The sequence below is a fragment of the Nerophis ophidion genome, linkage group LG21 (assembly GCF_033978795.1).
Source record: "Nerophis ophidion isolate RoL-2023_Sa linkage group LG21, RoL_Noph_v1.0, whole genome shotgun sequence".
In the NCBI taxonomy this organism is placed as follows: Eukaryota; Metazoa; Chordata; class Actinopteri; order Syngnathiformes; family Syngnathidae; genus Nerophis; species Nerophis ophidion.
In genome coordinates, this window is record NC_084631.1 from 19,392,388 (window position 1) to 19,410,988 (window position 18,601).

General features: G+C 39.5%; 1 protein-coding gene across 1 annotated transcript in view; it reads right to left on the reverse strand.

Annotated features, from left to right (window-relative positions):
- Positions 1–18,601, reverse strand: part of ppp1r18 (protein phosphatase 1, regulatory subunit 18) — a 37,740-nt gene that overhangs the window by 6,775 nt on the left and 12,364 nt on the right. Inside the window, exon 3 of the mRNA XM_061882105.1 lies at positions 1,374–1,587. Within this exon, the coding sequence (XP_061738089.1) occupies positions 1,374–1,587 (214 nt within the window). The remainder of the gene's footprint in view (positions 1–1,373; positions 1,588–18,601) is intronic.

Consider the following 18,601-nt stretch of genomic DNA (forward strand, 5'->3'; position numbering starts at 1 on the left):
ACTAACCATTTCGTACGACCTCTGTAAAATGCAGAATATTCCACAAGTCTCAAGGTCCACGGGAAATGGCAACGTTCACATCTTTGCAAGCCTTGGTAAGGCCAAAAGTCATTTCACTTACTTACTTTTCTGTGAAGTTGATGACATTTCAATTATGACTGTTTAAAACCTCAGCACAGTCTTGCTGTGAGGTAAGGGCATCCCGATCCGATATTGATATTAGACATTGATCCAATATCAGCAAAAAATCAGGTACCGGATTATACCAGTTTGCATCTATCCATCCATCTATTTCCTACCGCTTGTCCCTTTTTGGGTTGCGGGGGTCTCTGGAGCCTATCTCAGCTGCATTCGGGCGGTAGGCAGGGTACACCCTGGACAAGTCGCCACCTCATCGCAGAGTTTGCATCTAAAATCTCCGATATACGACCTGATGCAAGTTAACATCTAAATGTCCTCCAACAAGACCACAAGTTTGGTATTTTCTTGTATTTTAGTGAAGTCATTTACAAAAGGTAAACATGGTAGGCCACTAAGAGCTACACAACAGCTAAGCACACAATAGCACACAAGCTAGACATCCGTAATAACACAGTACATTGCAGTCTAAAACATGACATTTGTCGATACAAACAAGTATCAAATAGTTTTAGATGCATATTACTTACAGATAAAGTCTGCAAAGGCAAAAGCGTATTGGGAATTATCCAGTAACCAAAGTGTCCGCATTATTCTATACACTGAATTATAAGCCTAATTTAATGAATGATTGTGGCCACCAGGTGTTGCCAAAAGTTGCTACACCACTTCAATTTAAAGACAGCGAAAGTATAGTCCAGGCAGTTAATGATGAACAAATGAGTTCTCTATTTGACTAATTTCTATTGATGAAGCCTTTTCTAACATTCCATACTACAAAATAAGCATGTATGGTTTGTTTTTATATGGTATCGGATCGTTATCGGTATTGGACGATGCTCAAGGCTCCAATATCGGTATTGGAAATTAAAAAGTTGTATCGGAACACCTCTGCTATTAAAATAAGTTCCAATAACCTCACTCTTGTTACGAGTCATCCTCGGCTTGGGAACCCTGTACACAAATGAAATAAAAGTTGCCTGAGATGTGCCAATACACGTTTTAAGTAGTTTAAAATGATCAGATTTAGAGTTTTTAAAAAAAAAAAAAAGACAGATTTATCAGTTTATTTTGAAAGAGCTCCAACATGCAGCTGATTTGGTGGAATGGCCCGTAAATAACTTAAGGTAAATTGGAATGTGCACTGATTACCACATGTCCAACACAAGGCAGATGTCAGTGAGAGAACAACAACAATCACACGTTGTGCTTTTTGAGAAGGGGGTGACACTGACCCACTCGTAGACCAAGTCCCATTGCAGTACTCAAATTCCTTGAGCCTTTCGACACCATGGCTCCTCCGTCCGCTTCCTCCTCCCGTGTCTCCTCTCCCTTTGTTGTCTCGGCCATCGCGGGGTCGTGGGTGACAGTGGTGGACGTCCACAAGGAAGTCTCCGACGGGTACTCGCATACCTGCTCCAGCCGGTCTTCATCAAAACACACCTTCCCCTGTTAAAATTAAAGTGGATCATTAGTATTATAGTGTATTTATTTACTCACAATTTCAAACTATTTTCGATGTGTTGTTTGTTACACTTTTTTTTGGCGAAAACACACCTCTGAAGTTCTAGAGACAAGATGGCCAAAATACTTGCACAGTCAATTGCCACGAAGGGGTTGTAAAAACCAGGGACTGGCATGTGTGCAGGGGGCGTGGCTTGAACAATGTGATGTATGTTTTGGAGTAATATGAATGGGAAATTAATGTTAATCTCGTATGTCATGCAAGCCTGGGATTTAAAAAACTAATACTTAACACATTAGTCAACAACCTTACTACCGTTTGAGAAAAGCACTACACTCCTCACATTTGAAATTTTTATGTCTTATTTGTTCATGATTCATATTGCTGTGTGGAGGCCAACTCGCTCTTATTTTGCATCTGACCGTTGAATGGGCAGCTGCTCCATGATATCAATCATTTTCAGGTTTGCAAGAACACAGCCTGAGAAGGTATTTCAATGTCAGTCAATGAGGCTGTTTTCCGCCTGGCGCTAGTGCTTGACTTGCCTTCATTTAATAGCAAATACCATCCATCCATCCATTTTCTACCGCTTATTATTCCCTTTTGGGGTCGCGGGGGGCGCTGGCGCCTATCTCAGCTACAATCGGGCGGAAGGCGGGGTACACCCTGGACAAGTCGCCACCTCATCGCAGGGCCAACACAGATAGACAGACAACATTCACACTCACATTCACACACTAGGGCCAATTTAGTGTTGCCAATCAACCTATCCCCAGGTGCATGTCTTTGGAAGTGGGAGGAAGCCGGAGTACCCGGAGGGAACCCACGCATTCTATATTATTTTGGAATGTTAAAAAGTGCAGGGAACAAAAATGGCTTTTTGTATACGTGCAAGGGGATATGTCCCACCTGTCCCTCCCAAAATTACGTCTATCTGGGGCGGCATAGCTCGGTTGGTAAAGTGGCCGTGCCAGCAACTTGAGGGTTGCAGGTTCGATTCCCGCTTCCGCCATCCTAGTCATTGCTGTTGTGTCCTTGGGCAAGACACTTTACCCCCCTGCTCCCAGTGCCACCCACACTGGTTTAAATGTAACTTAGATATTGGGTTTCACTATGTAAAGTAGTTTGAGTCACTAGAGAAAAGCGCTATATAAATATAATTCACTTCACTTCATCTGTCAAACGTAACCCCTAAAAATGGTGACAGACATCAAATAGTGCCCGCACCTGAAAAAAAGCCCTAAAAATTGATACTTTTTAGGGCTTTAAACCACAGGAGATTATGTAATTTCACCTAATTGGGTTAAAAATATTTTTTGCAAACCAGTAATTATAATCCGCATGTGTGCCGTTGTTGAGTGTCTGAGCTCAGCAGAGTAACCGTGTAAAATTCTTCCATATCAGAAGGTGGCAGCAGGTAGCTAATTGCTTTGTAGATGTCGGGAACATGGTTTATCGTGATCACAATATGCGGGAGGCAGCGTGTAGGGAAAAAGGTACTTAACACTTAAACCGAAAATAAACAAAAGGTGTGTGCCGCTAAGTGCCGCTAAGAAAAGGCTTTGAAGCTTCGGAATGCTATGCAAAATGAAACTAAAACTGAAATTGCTGCAAAGTAAACAAAAACAGAATGCTGGACGACAGCAAAGACTTACAGCGTGTGGAGCAGACGGGAGTCCACAAAGTACATCAAACATGACATGACAATCAACAAAGTCCCCACAAAGAAGGATAGAGTCCGCACAACTTAAATAGTCTTGATTGCGAAAACAAAGCAGGTGTTGGAAATAGCCCTCCAAGGAAGACATGAAACTGCAACAGGAAAATACCAACAAAACAGGAACAGCTACCAAAGTAGGAGTGCAAGAAAAGAACTAAAACACTGCACACAAGAAAACAGCAAAACTTAAAATAAGTCAGGGGGTGATGTGACAGGTGGTGACAGTACATCTACTTTGAGACAAGAACTATAGTGATGCACGGTTGGTTATGGTTTGAATTCATATCCGACAATTGCAACAATACTTTTTATTGTCTACTGTGTTGAATTTTTTTATGATTTCTGCTGGTATTTATAAATAGACAGGTCAATAGGGACAAAGGAGCATATAAACTATCCTACACCTGGGACACAGTCCTGCAGGGCCGCCCCCGGCCGTATGGTAGACTTCCAGACGACCGGGGGCGCCCCGCCCTACCCCCAGGGCACACCAGGGGACACCGCCATCCCACTACTTCAGGTGGGATGGAACCATCCATACACCACGTCACAGACAACGTCACGCTAACATCACGTGACACCTCTGATAAACGCTGCAGAAGCAAGGTAGCCGAAACTTCTCAGTTACTAAACTTGACCTTACTTGCCTATATAAATCAACCATTTATAAATACACGTCAGTAGGCTAAATTAACCTCTTTAACAAATTTCTGCTGGTGGTGTGCCTCCGGATTTTTTCAAGGAAAAAAAAATGCGCCTTGGCTCAAAAAAGGTTGATAAGCACTGGTATATATCATATGTAATTGTTACATATCTGTTATATTTCATATTTCTACTATGGTACATATTTATTTGACTTTATACCTTTTGTTTTCGCCCTTTTTTGTGCTCATGTGTGCATTATCGTTACCATCCTTATCTTTTCCATCCTTTGTAACTGAGCTACTGTGTAGAACAATTTCCCTTGTGGATAATTAAAGTTTGTTTAAGTCTGAGTCTAAGTCACATCGTACCCTAAATTCTACTGCCATCTAACATCTTGAAGTTGCAACTGCATTTAAGGACAACTATATAATACTTGCAAATGAGACTCGGAAGCATAAGAAATCAATATGTTACCACTGGACAGCATCCATCCTTTTTCTACAGCTTATTTCCTTTTGGGGTCGCGGGGGACGCTGGCGCCTATCTCAGCTACAATCGGGCGGAAGGCGGGGTACAACCTGGACAAGTTTCCACCTCATTGCAGGGCCAACGCAGATTAGACAGACAACATTCACACTCACATTCACACACTAGGGGAAATTTAGTGTTGCCAATCAACCTATCCCCAGGTGCATGTCTTTGGAAGTGGGAGGAAGCCGGAGTACTCGGAGGGAACCCACGCATTCACGGGGAGAACATGCAAACTCCACACAGAAAGATCCCGAGCCTGGGATTGAACCCAGGACTGCAGGACCTTTGTATTGTGAGACAGACGCACTAACCCCTCTGCCACCGTGAAGCCCACTGGACAGCGTACTGTTGTATATTAAATGTTACATAATAAAGTGAGATTTATCTTTTATAGGAATCCACATGTATTACCACATGAACACGCAGAGAAGTACCAAAAACAGGCACCATCATGTCGATTCAAGTGTGAATGGTATCAGTATTGCTCCACACTTAAAAAATGACGTCTTTGACAAACAAAAGGAGTCCGGTTGCTTGGACTCAACCTTTGCAGAATTCTGCCATAGGCGTCGGTTTAATGTTGAAACACCTTCCATGTAATGTCAAGTGACAATACGGGGCTTAACACAGCAGGAGCACGCCCTCAGAATAGACCCGGTCTTCATTTCGCAACATGTTATCTGTTCTGGGGAAGAACTGCAAAACTTCCCTTTTGACTAAAGACTTGTTTACGGAGTGTGCTTAGTTAAGTTCGAGTAGTGTCAACAGATTTAGGTAAGACTAAACCAGCTCAACTACATTACACTCAGGGGCCGGAGACTGAAAGGCAGACGCCAAGTTACCTTTGCTTCTCCTCTTTGGCCGTCTGCAGAGACTGTGCATTAGAGCAACTGGACCAATCCCAGTGAGGCAAAGAAGGCTTATCCTGGCTATCTGAACCTGATTAACCCTGGCTAAGTCAGCACAATGAGAGGTGGCAACGGAAAGAGTCAGGCCACGTTATAGCGGTGATCAGACTTTTGGGAAGTCACAATTTGACATCATTACCACCAGCCTGTAAAAGTAGGACTTTCACAGACGGATAAATATCAATATGAAGCCAAAGCAGATTTTAATTTGATATTATACAAAACTCAAAACCAGTGAAGTTGACATGTTGTGTAAATCGTAAATAAAAACAGAATACAATGATTTGCAAATCCTTTTTTACTTTTATTCAATTGAATAGACTGCAAAGACAAGATATTTCCTGTTCACACTGAGAAATGTAATTTCTTTGCAAATAATCATTAACTTTAAATTAAATTAACTCATTAACTAAAAAAGTTGGCACTCAGTAAACGTTTGGGAACTGAAGAGACAAATTTTGAGCACTAAAACTCCCCCATAGCATCACAGATGCTGGCATTTGAACTTTGCGCCTGTAACAATCCGGATGGTTCTTTTCCTCTTTGTTCCACAGGACACGACGTGCACAGTTTCCAAACACTATTGGAAATGTGGACTCGTCAGGCCCCAGAACACTTTTCCACTTTGCATCAGTCCATCTTAGATGAGCTCGGGCCCAGCAAAGAGAATGCCACGAGTGTGCAAAGCAGTAATCAGAGCAACTGAATAAAAACACATTGAATGAGGTGTGTCCAAACTTTTGGCCTGTACTATGTATATATTACATTTATGACACTGCTTGCTGTATTTAAACGGGACAGTGGCCAAAATGCCAATTTTGCACACTCAGTGTATAGAATAAAACTACTTTGTTTCTTAATTTCACGATTTTAGTCATTTATTATTTATACATATTTTATATATTATTATTTTAGTCATTTATTATTTATACATTTGGAAAAAACATGCTTTATTTCAGCTAAAATAATAACACACAGTACAGTTAGTGTGAAATTATCCTTTAAACTTATATTTTAGTCGAAAAAATGTACTGTATTTTTAGTCGACTAAAATGTTGAGGAATTTAGTCGACTAAAAAAGGACTAAAATCTAAAATAATTTGGATTGCTAAAATATGACTGGATATTTTTGTCAAAAATCTATGACTAAAAAAAATTAAACATTTAAAAACTGACATCAACATTGACACTGGTCTGGCATATTCAACTTAATGGCAAAGATTACTTCCTGACCAATGCAACACACCATAGTATGGACCAGTGGTCCCCAAACTACGGCCCGCGGGCCAGATGAGGCCCATCCCCGGGAAGTCCAGAGTAAAAAAAATATATGTTGATATATTTTTTTATTATTATTGTTTTTTTTAATCTATGTATCTATGTATCCATCCATTTTCTACCGCTTGTTTTTCTCGGGGTCTCCAAGCTGTTTAGGCAAATCATATTGTCTAAAAATTCATTTTCCCACCGTTAACGTGACAACATCACGCTCTTTCAGTCAATTAGTGCACAAGGGGAAAAAATGGTGAAATCATTGGGGAAACGTAAAGTAGAGTCCTAGTATAGAGTTTTTAAACATCAGAGAATATATGACTTTTTTTGGTTCAGTGTAAGGAAAAGGCAGTTTGTTTAATCTGCAATGAGACAGATTTTATATATATATATATATATATATATATATATATATATATATATGTATATACTGAAAATTCCAAAGGATGCCATTGTGATACATTTCATTTTCAAAGCTAATATAATATACAGAATCTGAAAAAATAAAATAAAATAAAAAAAAAAAGCCTGCATTTCAGCAAAAAAAATAAAAAATGCACGAATGAGGCGATATTTCCCGTACTGTGCTGTAATTGGTTAGGGTAAACAAATCAAGCGTTCCTTTTCTCCGACTCCTGTTGTAACCTTCTCCGAGGCTCATCGTAAACAAACATAGCGTTGATCGATTGGAATTTTTTCACATATTTTAGAGGAAGACATTCCGTGTGCTGCTTGCACTGACAGTTTTGCAAACATTCCATATGACGGTAAAAACCATCAATCTGTCAATCCTTTCCGTGTCAGGGCCAGTTATGGTTCCCCGTGTTGAGTCAAATTTTAAAAAGCTGCCCTAAATACAACCACAAAAAAAAGTGCATGTGCACAAATAACATTTAAATCTAAATTTTATAAATAATACATATCCATCCATTTTCTACCGCTTATTCCCTTAGGGATCGCGGGGGGCGCTGGTGCCTATCTCAGCTACAATCGAGCGGAAGGCGGGGTACACCCTGGACAAGTCGCCACCTCATCGCAGAAAATAATACATATTTTAATATAATTGATGTCTGTATCTTTTTTTATTAGAAGCATGAAGTTATCTGGAAAAAAAAAATCCTCCATCTTTACTTTTTAGTATCAACATTTCAACTTATATGTTACTTTCCACCAGATGTGTCCACTGTGTGGCCCAAGGGCCATTTGTGGCCCACACTTTGAGTTTTGTGCCCGCAGCACATTGTTGGGGAAAAAAACAACAGACAAAATTTTACAAAATAAGAGCAAAAACACATAACGTAATTAAAAAAAGATAAAATGTTGGTACTAATAAGTATTATTATTAAGTTTGTCACCTTAATGTAAAACTGAAAAATATTTTGACTTTAGATATAAATACTGTCTTTTTCTTTTTAGCAATTTTTGTACAAATTAAAAAAATATCAAAATGGCCCCCGCACACTTTGATTTTTCAGTCTGCGGCCCTTGTTGGAAAAAGTTTGAACACCCCAGCTTTACACCTACACTACTGCCATCGAACTTCTTGGAATTACAACTGCATGCACAGTCTACTAAATAATACAGTAGAGTACAGTACTGGCAAATGAGAAACAGAAATACAAGAAAACAAGATACCTGAGTAACACAACTCAGTTTTAAAAGTTAAAGGACCCTTATGTAATAATATCATGCCAAGTCATCATTAAATGGCCCCTTTATGTCTAAAGTCATTAATAAATCATGTTCTTTTCGGATACCTCTATAACTGATAACAGTAGTTCAGCCGGGATGTGCTCATTTCAAAATAAGATTTACAGCCCCAAAATCTTGTTATTGTTTTCATTTTGATGCCCCACTCTCCACCATTTGACCAATTAGAAAGTCAGTGACAATCGCTCAAAATCCTCGACCAAAAACCACAACACCACCATCACTGTTTAGCCCTCAAAAATATAGATTGTTAAATTTAGCTAACATTCAAAGATTAGCATCAATACGAATGGTCCATCGAATCCTAAATAACACTGCACCAGCACCACTTAAGCACTTTGTCCAGTTTACATCTGCTGTGACAACTAGAAACACGTGAGATTCCAGGGGGCAGTGTAGCGTACCCAGATGTAAAACCTCTTTTGCACAATCAGCCTTTTCATATAAAGCCATAAAGGAATGGAGCGACCTCACAACAAACTTGGAAAGTCTAACAGATTACTCTTCACTCACAATTGAAGTTAAAAAGTGGCTTTGGAGCAATCAAAGCTGCTCACATGGTCACTAAGGTGGACACATCAACTTAATGTGTATTATATTTATCCATGAGAGCATTTTTGTTCTAAATTGTAAGGTGTGTTTATTTAAATCGTGATGGTTTTCACAAATGATGACGGATGTGAACAAGAGCACGTATTGTCTTTGTGTTTTGATGTATATGAGTGTGGTTGTCATGATCCGCCACTCAGATCATGGCATATTCTGGTTTTTGTTCTGTTTTGTATCACATCTGTTTAGTATTTGACTTCCTTAGTTCCTGGTGGCACTTCCTGTTTTGTTTCCGTTGCCATAGCTACGCATTTGTGTCACCTGCCGTTTGTTTTTCTCATGCACCTGCTCTGTGATTATCTCCTTATTTAAGCCTGCCTTTGTTTTCCATTCGGTCTCGGATTCTCATTTGCTTCCATGCAACAGGTGACGCCGCTCTTCCCGCATTGTGGTAATTACTTTTGTGTACTTTAGCTTCCACGCTATTCTGTTGTTTGTCCCTAGATCATGCTAGCGCTTTCTGTTGGTTTTGTTTGTAGTACCTTTGTGCAAGTGTTTTGGTTCTTAGCTCGTTTTTATAGTAAAATAAATCATCATTCTTACGTTCACGCTGTGTCCTACTCAAACTGCCTCCACGAGAGAACAAAAACCACACCACGATGCCAGCTAAGCGTCACAGTGGTTGTATTGTATATTAAGTATGTGTCCATGAAAGGGCATTTTATGACATTTCTTAATTTGATTACATGCTAAAGTATGATTTTATTGTAATAATTTTATGGCATGATTTTTGTATCCCTTTAATTTAGGTAGCCAGGGACTGCAGATGGAAATTAGCTATTTACTGTAGCTATAATCTGGTACAGAACATATCTGTCTTTGAGCCTTAATGTTTCTGTGCATTCTCCCTTCAAATAAAGACTAAACAAGTGTGTTACATCCAGGTTGCCAGTCACGCACCGCCCTCTTTGTCTGGCTACTGCCACTGGTAAAGTTACTAAACATGTCAGACCTTAGTAAATCTAAAAGGCGCCGTTACGATTCTCAACGTATTCATGACAAAGCCAGGAACGAGGATTTGCATCGGGGGTGCTTTTGAAAGATGGAGACGATTGAAGGCAGAGAAGATTTTTTCATCCGACACCAAACTTGCGAATTTCCTCCTTGATAGGTAAGTCAGGCATTTATGTTTTCTTATTACTTGTAATAAATGGAAATGGTCATTTCATATGTAAACTATATTGTCCAATACAGTCTATCATCTTGTCTAACAAAGCTAGTATTTTCGTGCAACGAATGCTTAGCATGCTAGCCCGGTCAATGACACATCAACATACAGGCTAACGGGGGAAATATATGCCCGGTAGCCTGTATGTCGATGGGTCATCCAACCCACAGGGAAAAGTATATTTTCGACAAATAAACCTATGTGGATATGGGTTGTGTCAGTGCCTATTTCGTTCTCAAAATGCTGACACGCTGAGGAAATGGGTTCCAACATTAGCACGGCTGTCGTCATGGCAATGTGAAACGTATGGAGACAGCTAAATCACATGATAAAATAATTCCTCATTCGTGTTTGCACATTGTGGACTACTGTACCAAGTTATATGGCAATCTGAAATGTTTGAAACAGTAGCCTATAGGCATTACTTGGTAAAATGTCTCCTCTTCACTTTTGGGCGTACATTAGGCTGCTAAGCATGCTGTACTTATTTTTTACCAGTACAACCATTGCTAACGTTGGTTGTAGTTGGTTTTAGTCTTTGTTTTCTGATAGTACTGACAATAACCATGATTGCCATTTATTGTGATATTGTACACAGGCAATGGAAGTTTGAAGTTCCTTAGAGTAGCCCAGTCGATTTAGCCGGATTCGGCTGCATACCTGACAACCTCAGTCAGGGAGTGGGGGAGGGACTACACAATTTTGACCGTGATGGCAGTACCATTTTTAGCCAGATTATTACATATGGCTCCTTTCAATACTTTTTAAAATTGTATTTATTTATTAAGAAATTTGAACAAATATACATACGCACTGAAAATTGGTACCGCTGAGTACCGGTATCATTTCAAAAGTAAAAAGGTACCCATCCCTACCCACGAGTGCTCGCCCAGTGCACCTATTCAGCCTAGGACCACCACTGTGTGTCGAAGGGAAGTGAAGCTCGAATGAGGAAGTGAGGTTTTGTTAGCAGGGGTTTCCGTTTCAACGAGGCATGTGTCTTTTCTTTCTCGTCATGCTGGCACAGTAAGGGCACCAAACAGAAACAGGCTTTAATCTCACTTGTATGGCCTTCATTGTAACACCCAAGAGAATAAAGCCGGGGATCAGCGACCCGCGGATCTGCGTGGCTCTTTAGCGCTGCCCTAGTGGCTCCCTGGACCTCTTTCAGAGATGTGTGAAAATGAAAAAAGATAAAGAAAACATTTTTTTTGTTTGTCTGTAGGAGAAGAAACATGACACAAACCTTCCTAATGATCATAAATCCCATTGTTTATGTTATACATGCGTCACCGATAAGAGTATTTGGCAAGCACCGTTTTGTCCGACTAATTTCAGCGATCCATGAACGCACCGTAGTTTGTTTACATGTACAACTTCCTCGGACGCTGCCATAGAAAGACGTGTTTTATGACACTCTTTCTTTGTCTCATTTTGTCAACCAAACGTTTTATGCTGTGCTCGAATCCACAAAGGTGAGCTTTGTTCATTTTATTGATTTACTGGAGGGCTTATCGGGCATATTTGGTCAATCGATGACTGCAAGCTAATCAATGCTAACATACTATTTAGGCTAGCTGTATGTATGTACATACTGCATCATTATGCCTCGTTTATATTTGAGGTCATTTAATTTCCTTTTCTTATGTCCTCTGTGTATTTAATTCATATTTGCATGTCTCATGACACATTATCTGTATGTAATGTTGTTCCAGACCACAGCAAACATTACAGAGCTTGCAAAGATTGTAATAAATCCATTGAAGGAAGATAGACCGCATTTTCGTAAACTTGGACACACACTTTTTAAATAATAAGCAATCCTGTACAATATACAAAACACCATAGAAAAACTAAATACTGTACAATACACAGAACAAGACAAGAGTACCCAAGTAATAAATAACAATCAGCGTCGGACGTATTGCACTCGAAGGGTAGTATTGCACAGAAGGTTATTAGGGCATGATATTGAATAATAATAATTCACCCCTGTACAATATCATGCCCTAACACCCTGCTGTGCAATACTACCCTTCGAGTGCAATACGTCCGACACTGATTGTTATTTATTACTTCGGTACTCTTGTCTTGATCTGTATATTGTACAGTATTTTATATTTCTATAGTGTTTTGTATATTGTACAGGATTGCTTATTATTTTTATTGGATAGTAGTCTGTTTATTTCAATTGTTAGTTTTTTCCTTGATTACCTCTTGTGTTATTTATTTCACCCCATATTTGTTCCCACAACCGCACCTTAAGTTGGAGTCTTTAATCTCGTTATATGCAAATATAATGACAATAAAGTCCATGTTATTATATTCTATTTCATTCTATTCTATTCTAAGTTCAAAAAACATCTTTGGCCATTACGAGCCAGTAATTTCCAGAAGTTATCTCATCCTGTGAAGAGCCTCCGTTTTACTAATGATTTCCAATGTTGCAAAAATGTGTAGAATAAAAATTTAAATACAACATTTCTGTCGACGAAGATTTGCGTCAGCCTTTGATAGTAGGCTAATATAGCGATATAGACACTTACATTATGTGTTGCCTTCATTATAACACTTATATCCATCCATCCGCTTTCTACCGCTTGTCCATTTTGGGGTGGCGGGGGGCTGTGGAGCCTATCTCAGCTGCACATGGGCGGAAGGCAGCGTACACCCTTGACAAATCGCCAACTCATCGCAGGGCCAAACAACATTCACACTCACATTCACACACTAGGGCCAATTTAGTGTTGCCAATCAACCTATCCCCAGGTGCATGTCTTTGGAGGTGGGAGGAAGCCGCAGTAACCGTAGAGAACCCACGCATTCACGGGGAGAACATGCAAACTCCACACAGAAAGATCCCGAGCCCAGGATTGAACTCAGGACTACTCAAAATCTTCGAATTCTGTGGCACATGCACTAACCCATGTTCCACCGTGCTGCCCTAACACTTATATAAGGCTTTTAATTTTTTGCGGCTCCAGACAGATTTTTTTTTTCTGTATTTTGGGTCCAATGTGGCTCTTTCAACATTTTGGGTTGTCGACCCCCGGACTAAAGAAATGTTTGAGAAATATTTGACTATTTGGCAAAAATGGTCCAATTTGGGTATAATGGTATTTTAGAAAGGTAATAACGTTACAAAAGCTTTGACATCATTGTGTGATTACAAAAATACATACTGTGTTACATTTTGACTGTATCTGCAGGACTTCTACCGAAATTTCTCTGAGGCTGTTATTGTCATGATCCACGTCTTGGATCATGGCATATTCTGGTTTTGGTTCTGTTTATCACATTCTGTCTAGTATTTGTCTTCCTCAGTTCTTTGTAGCACTTCCTGGTTTTGTTTCCGTTGTCATAGTTACCCATTTAGTGTCACCTGTCTCTGCTTTGATCACGCGCACCTGCCCTTGATTATTTATCTCCCTATATATCATTTTATAATTTTTATCTGCTGAATGACATTAGGGAGTTAATAAAACTGATTGAATTGATGGGTTATAGTTTCTGCTGGCATTTTTTAAAAGATGATTGTTTTTCCATTAATCTGAAAGAAAACTTTCGCAACATGCATTTTCTTGCGTATGGAACATTTCAGCGGGCATTCGCATTTCATGCGAGCATCTCCCATGGGCGCACCTTCAGCGCGTTCAAAAACTGGGTTCCATTGTAGATGCACTGCAGGACTACTTCTAAAATGGCCATAAAAAGTGGTGCATAATGGTCTGCTGCGTACTTCAAAAGATAACAAAACAGCACAGGTAGGCGGAGCGTTTAACACGAACGCACAGTAAATGAGTGTCTCCATGGTGAAAGCTGCGTAGTACACAATAAAAAAATGGTTTTGAATGAGGCACCAGTTGGGCCCTAAGAGTACTACAGTGCCTCTAAGTACAAACCCCGTTTCCATATGAGTTGGGAAATTGTGTTAGATGTAAATATAAACGGAATACAATGATTTGAAAATCATTTTCAACCCATATTCAATTGAATGCACTACAAAGACAAGATATTTGATGTTCAAACTCATAAACTTTATTTTTTTTTGCAAATAATAATTAACTTAGAATTTCATGGCTGCATCGCGTGCCAAGGTAGTTGGGAAAGGGCATGTTCACCACTGTGTTACATCACCTTTTCTTTTAACAACACTCAATAAACGTTTGGGAACTGAGGAAACTAATTGTTGAAGCTTTGAAAGTGGAATTCTTTCCCATTCTTGTTTTACGTAGGGCTTCAGTTGTTCAACAGTCTGGGGCATGGGTATCAAACTCTGGCCCGCGGACCAAATCTGGCCCGCCGTGTAATTTAATTTGGCCCTTGAGGCAATATCAGTTTAGCATTACAGCTGACCCGCCGGCGTTATACAGTGTTGGTACAGAACAAATATCCAGAACCCCTTGCAGCACTAACTCTTCCGGGAAACTTCCAGCAAACTGACCAATAATTAACGTTTTATTCATGCATTTTCTCTTGCTACTTCAAGGCTTGAATGTTTGGTTCATTCACTATTGTTATTTTATTTTCAAATTTATTATTAGCCTGTGGAAAAAAAATTATATTTACCTCAGAATATGGCAAATAGAAAAATAGGCATAACATTTTTATTTAGATTTTATTTGATATGCCATTGATATTTTTTTAATTATTATTAATATTATTTGAAAGTGGATTTTGCACATCACTAAAGTTATATAAGCCTTGCTTGTTCAATATTTAATGCAAAACTTGTTTGGGTCCCTATTAAAAGGTTCATTCGTTCAACCTTGGCCCGCGGCTTTGTTCCGTTTAAAATTTTGGCCCACTCTGTATTTGAGTTTGACACCCCTGGTCTGGGGTCTCCGCTATCGTATTTTACGCTTCATAATGCGCCACACATTTTCGATGGGAGACAGGTCTGGACTGCAGGTGGGCCAGGAAAGTACCCGCACACTTTTACTACGAAGCCACGCTGTTGTAACACGTGGCTTGGCATTGTCTTTCTGAAATAAGCAGGGGCGTCCATGATTACGTTGCTTGGATGACAACATATGTTGCTCTAAAACCTGTGTGGACCTTTCAGCATTAATGGTGCCTTGACAGATGTGTAAGTTACCCATGCCTTGGGCACTAATACACCCCTATATCATCACAGATGCCGGCTTTTGAACTTTGCGCCTATAACAATCCGAATGGTTATTTTCCTCTTTGTTCTGGAGGACACGGCGTCCTCTGTTTCCAAATAAAATTTTAAATGTGGACTCGTCAGACCACAGAACAATTTTCCACTTTGCATCAGTCCATCTCAGATGAGCTCGGGCCCAGCGAAGCCGTCGGCGTTTCAGGGTGCTGTTGATAAATGGGTTTGGCTTTGCGTAGTAGAGTTTTAACTTGCACTTACAGATGTAGCGACCAACTGTAGTTACTGACAGTGGTTTTATGAAGTGTTCCTGAGCCCATGTGGTGATATCCTTTACACACTGATGTCGGTTTTTGATACAGTACCGCCTAAGGGATCAAATGTCCGTAATATCATCGCTTACGTGCAGTGATTTCTCCAGATTGTCCAAACGTTTTGATAATTTTACGGACCGTAGATGGTAAAATCCCTAAATTCCTTGCAAAAGCTCATTGAGAAATGTTGTTCTAAAACTGTTTGACGATTTGCTTACAATGTGGTGACCCTCGCCCCATCCTTGTTTGTGAATTACTTAACATTTCATGGAAGCTGTTTTTATACCCTATCATGGCACCCATCTGTTCCCAATTAGCCTGCACACCTGTGGGATGCTCCATATAAGTGTTTGATGAGCATCCTTCAACTTTATCAGTATTTATTGCCACCTTTCCCAACTTCTTTGTCACGTATTGCTGGCATCAAATTCTAAAGTTAATGATTATTCGCAAAAATAATTGTTCATCAGTTTGAACATCAAATATGTTGTCTTTGTAGCATATTCAACTGAATATGGGTTGAAAATTATTTGCAAATCATTGTATTACGTATATATTTACATCTAACACAATTTCCCAACTCATATGGAAACAGGGTTTGTATGATATTTCTGTATTTAGAGTCCTATTAGCAAGAATAACAGTGTCACGCTGACATTAAATACATTACCCAGGCTGTGAGTTTTACAGTGTAGAAGGTTGTGGTGTAAAATAAATTCTCAAATATTGGTAACATTGTGACAAATAGAAATAGCCACACCCTCAGCTGACTGCTTGCGCGCTAAAGCAGACAGGAAACACTTGCTTACGCACGGAATGAGAAAACAAACACAGCAGTACCTCACCTTACAAGCTTACTGGGTTCTGTGACGGAGCTCTTAAATCAAAACACCTGCGGCTCAAATCAACATCTCAAAAGAAAATGAAAATAAATCCATTTAATTTAATCTTTAAACAGAACAATTCTAAAATGTAACATGCCTTTTAAAAATATGTATATTTTTTTTAGGAAAGACATATTGCATAAAGACAATCTATAGAATGTACTACTAACAACTACAGCAGTTTTATGAAGTCACGTAATAATAATGTCCAGCATTTACACTGGTGAATGGACTTTTACGGTATTTCCTTTCAGCTACTTCTGTGTCAAATACACCATCAGCACCTTCTCCATAATTTTACAAATACATGTCCAATGTTTAGATATTATTTTATTTTCATCATTCTTGGCTGGCGTTAGACTCATTCTGCTTCAGTATGTTGCGGACTAGCAGTCATACGCTCGATTTAGTTTGCCATGTTGGAGAGTTGCTTGTCATGTTTTTGATAATTTGTTTCTTTATTTCAATGAATATCATCCACTTTTTCTTCTCAGCACTGTCCTTTGCGCTCAGTTTCTTCCCTCTCATGCTTGGAAATCAAAGTTATGTCGATTTGTCGCTATGAGCAAATGTTATCGAGTAAGACCTGATACTTCGGGCAGCTCCTCCGGGGTTCAGCGTGGCATTCGCTACGCCAACTGAAGGCGGGGATCCTTGTAACTCAAATATTTGGTTGTAAGTTAATGCATAACAATTACCCGAGAGACTGTTTTTATCTCAAAACACTCTAAAGTTAAGGTACCACTGTACTAGGCACTGCATCTATTTTTCAGGATGTATTCATTCAGTGGCTGTAGTGCACAGTATAAAAACTGCTCACCGCACATCTCTGGTTCCCAATGGCAACGCAAAGCGGTAAACACAGAATTCTGACTTGAACAAGCGGTAAAGCAGATCCCAGCAGGATTTTATGGCTAAGAATCAAGATGTTGTGCTTTGTAAGGCTTTAACCAGCTTAGGCCTGTCTCTGTGGTTGGGCCTCTCAATCAAAAGGGATGTTCTCCTGGTGAAAGGAGATTCTGCTCGACAAACAGAGTCAGGTGACTGTCTGAATGAACAACACGTGGTTTGTTTGCTGGACGATTCCTTGAAAGACTGTAGTCCATAAAGGCCGAACCAGAACATGGTCTACCAGTCAGGTCGACATCAGTGATCTCTGACCTCACAGAGTATGTCTTTGGACCATTCTGACACTCTCAAGAATCAAGTCCTCCATAAGAATTGAGGATGACAGTATGCTGAACACTAACCCGTTTCTGTTAACAAAACAAGCCTTTGTTTGCACATTTACTAGAGACATAAAGGCATAAAGAAAATGGGACACAATAAAGGATGTTTTTGTTTAGATTCTTCTGTTTTCATATTTTTATACACCTATCTAAGAAAGCTGATGCGGTTATTTATTTTGGTGGTTAGCGGAATATTTTCCACCTTAAAGCAGAGTGGAGTGCATTGGTAGTCTTGGTCTATTTACCTCGTTCTGTTCAAAGAAAAAACCCAATGAGAGATAGATAGTACTTTATTGATTCCTTCAGGAGTGTTCCCTCAGGGAAAGGAATCAATAAAGTACTATGAAAGTCCAATGAAACCGAAAGTTAACCTCAGAATGTATTTTGGACACACACACATTCTTCCACTCTCGCTTCATCTCGTTCCTGGCACCTCTTCTCGCCATCAAAACCAAAAAAGATGTGTGTGTGTGTATTGTCACAAATAAAAACACAGGTTGTACTCATAACTCTCATATACACCTATCTTAGAAAGCTGATGCTGTAATTTATTTCGGTAGTTAGCGGAACATTTTCCACCTTAAATCAGAGTGGAGTGCATAGGTAGTCTTGGTCTATTTGCCTCGTTCTGTTCAAAGACAAAACTCAATGATAGATGGATAGTACTTTATTGATTCCTTCAGGAGTGTTCTCTTAGGAAAGGGAATTAACAAAGTACTATCTACCTATCTATCTATCATTGGGTTTTGTCTTTGAACAGAACGAGGTAAATAAATAAATAAATGATAAATGGGTTGTACTTGTATAGCTCTTTTCTACCTTCAAGGTACTCAAAGCGCTTTGACACTACTTCCACATTTACCCATTCACACACACATTCACACAC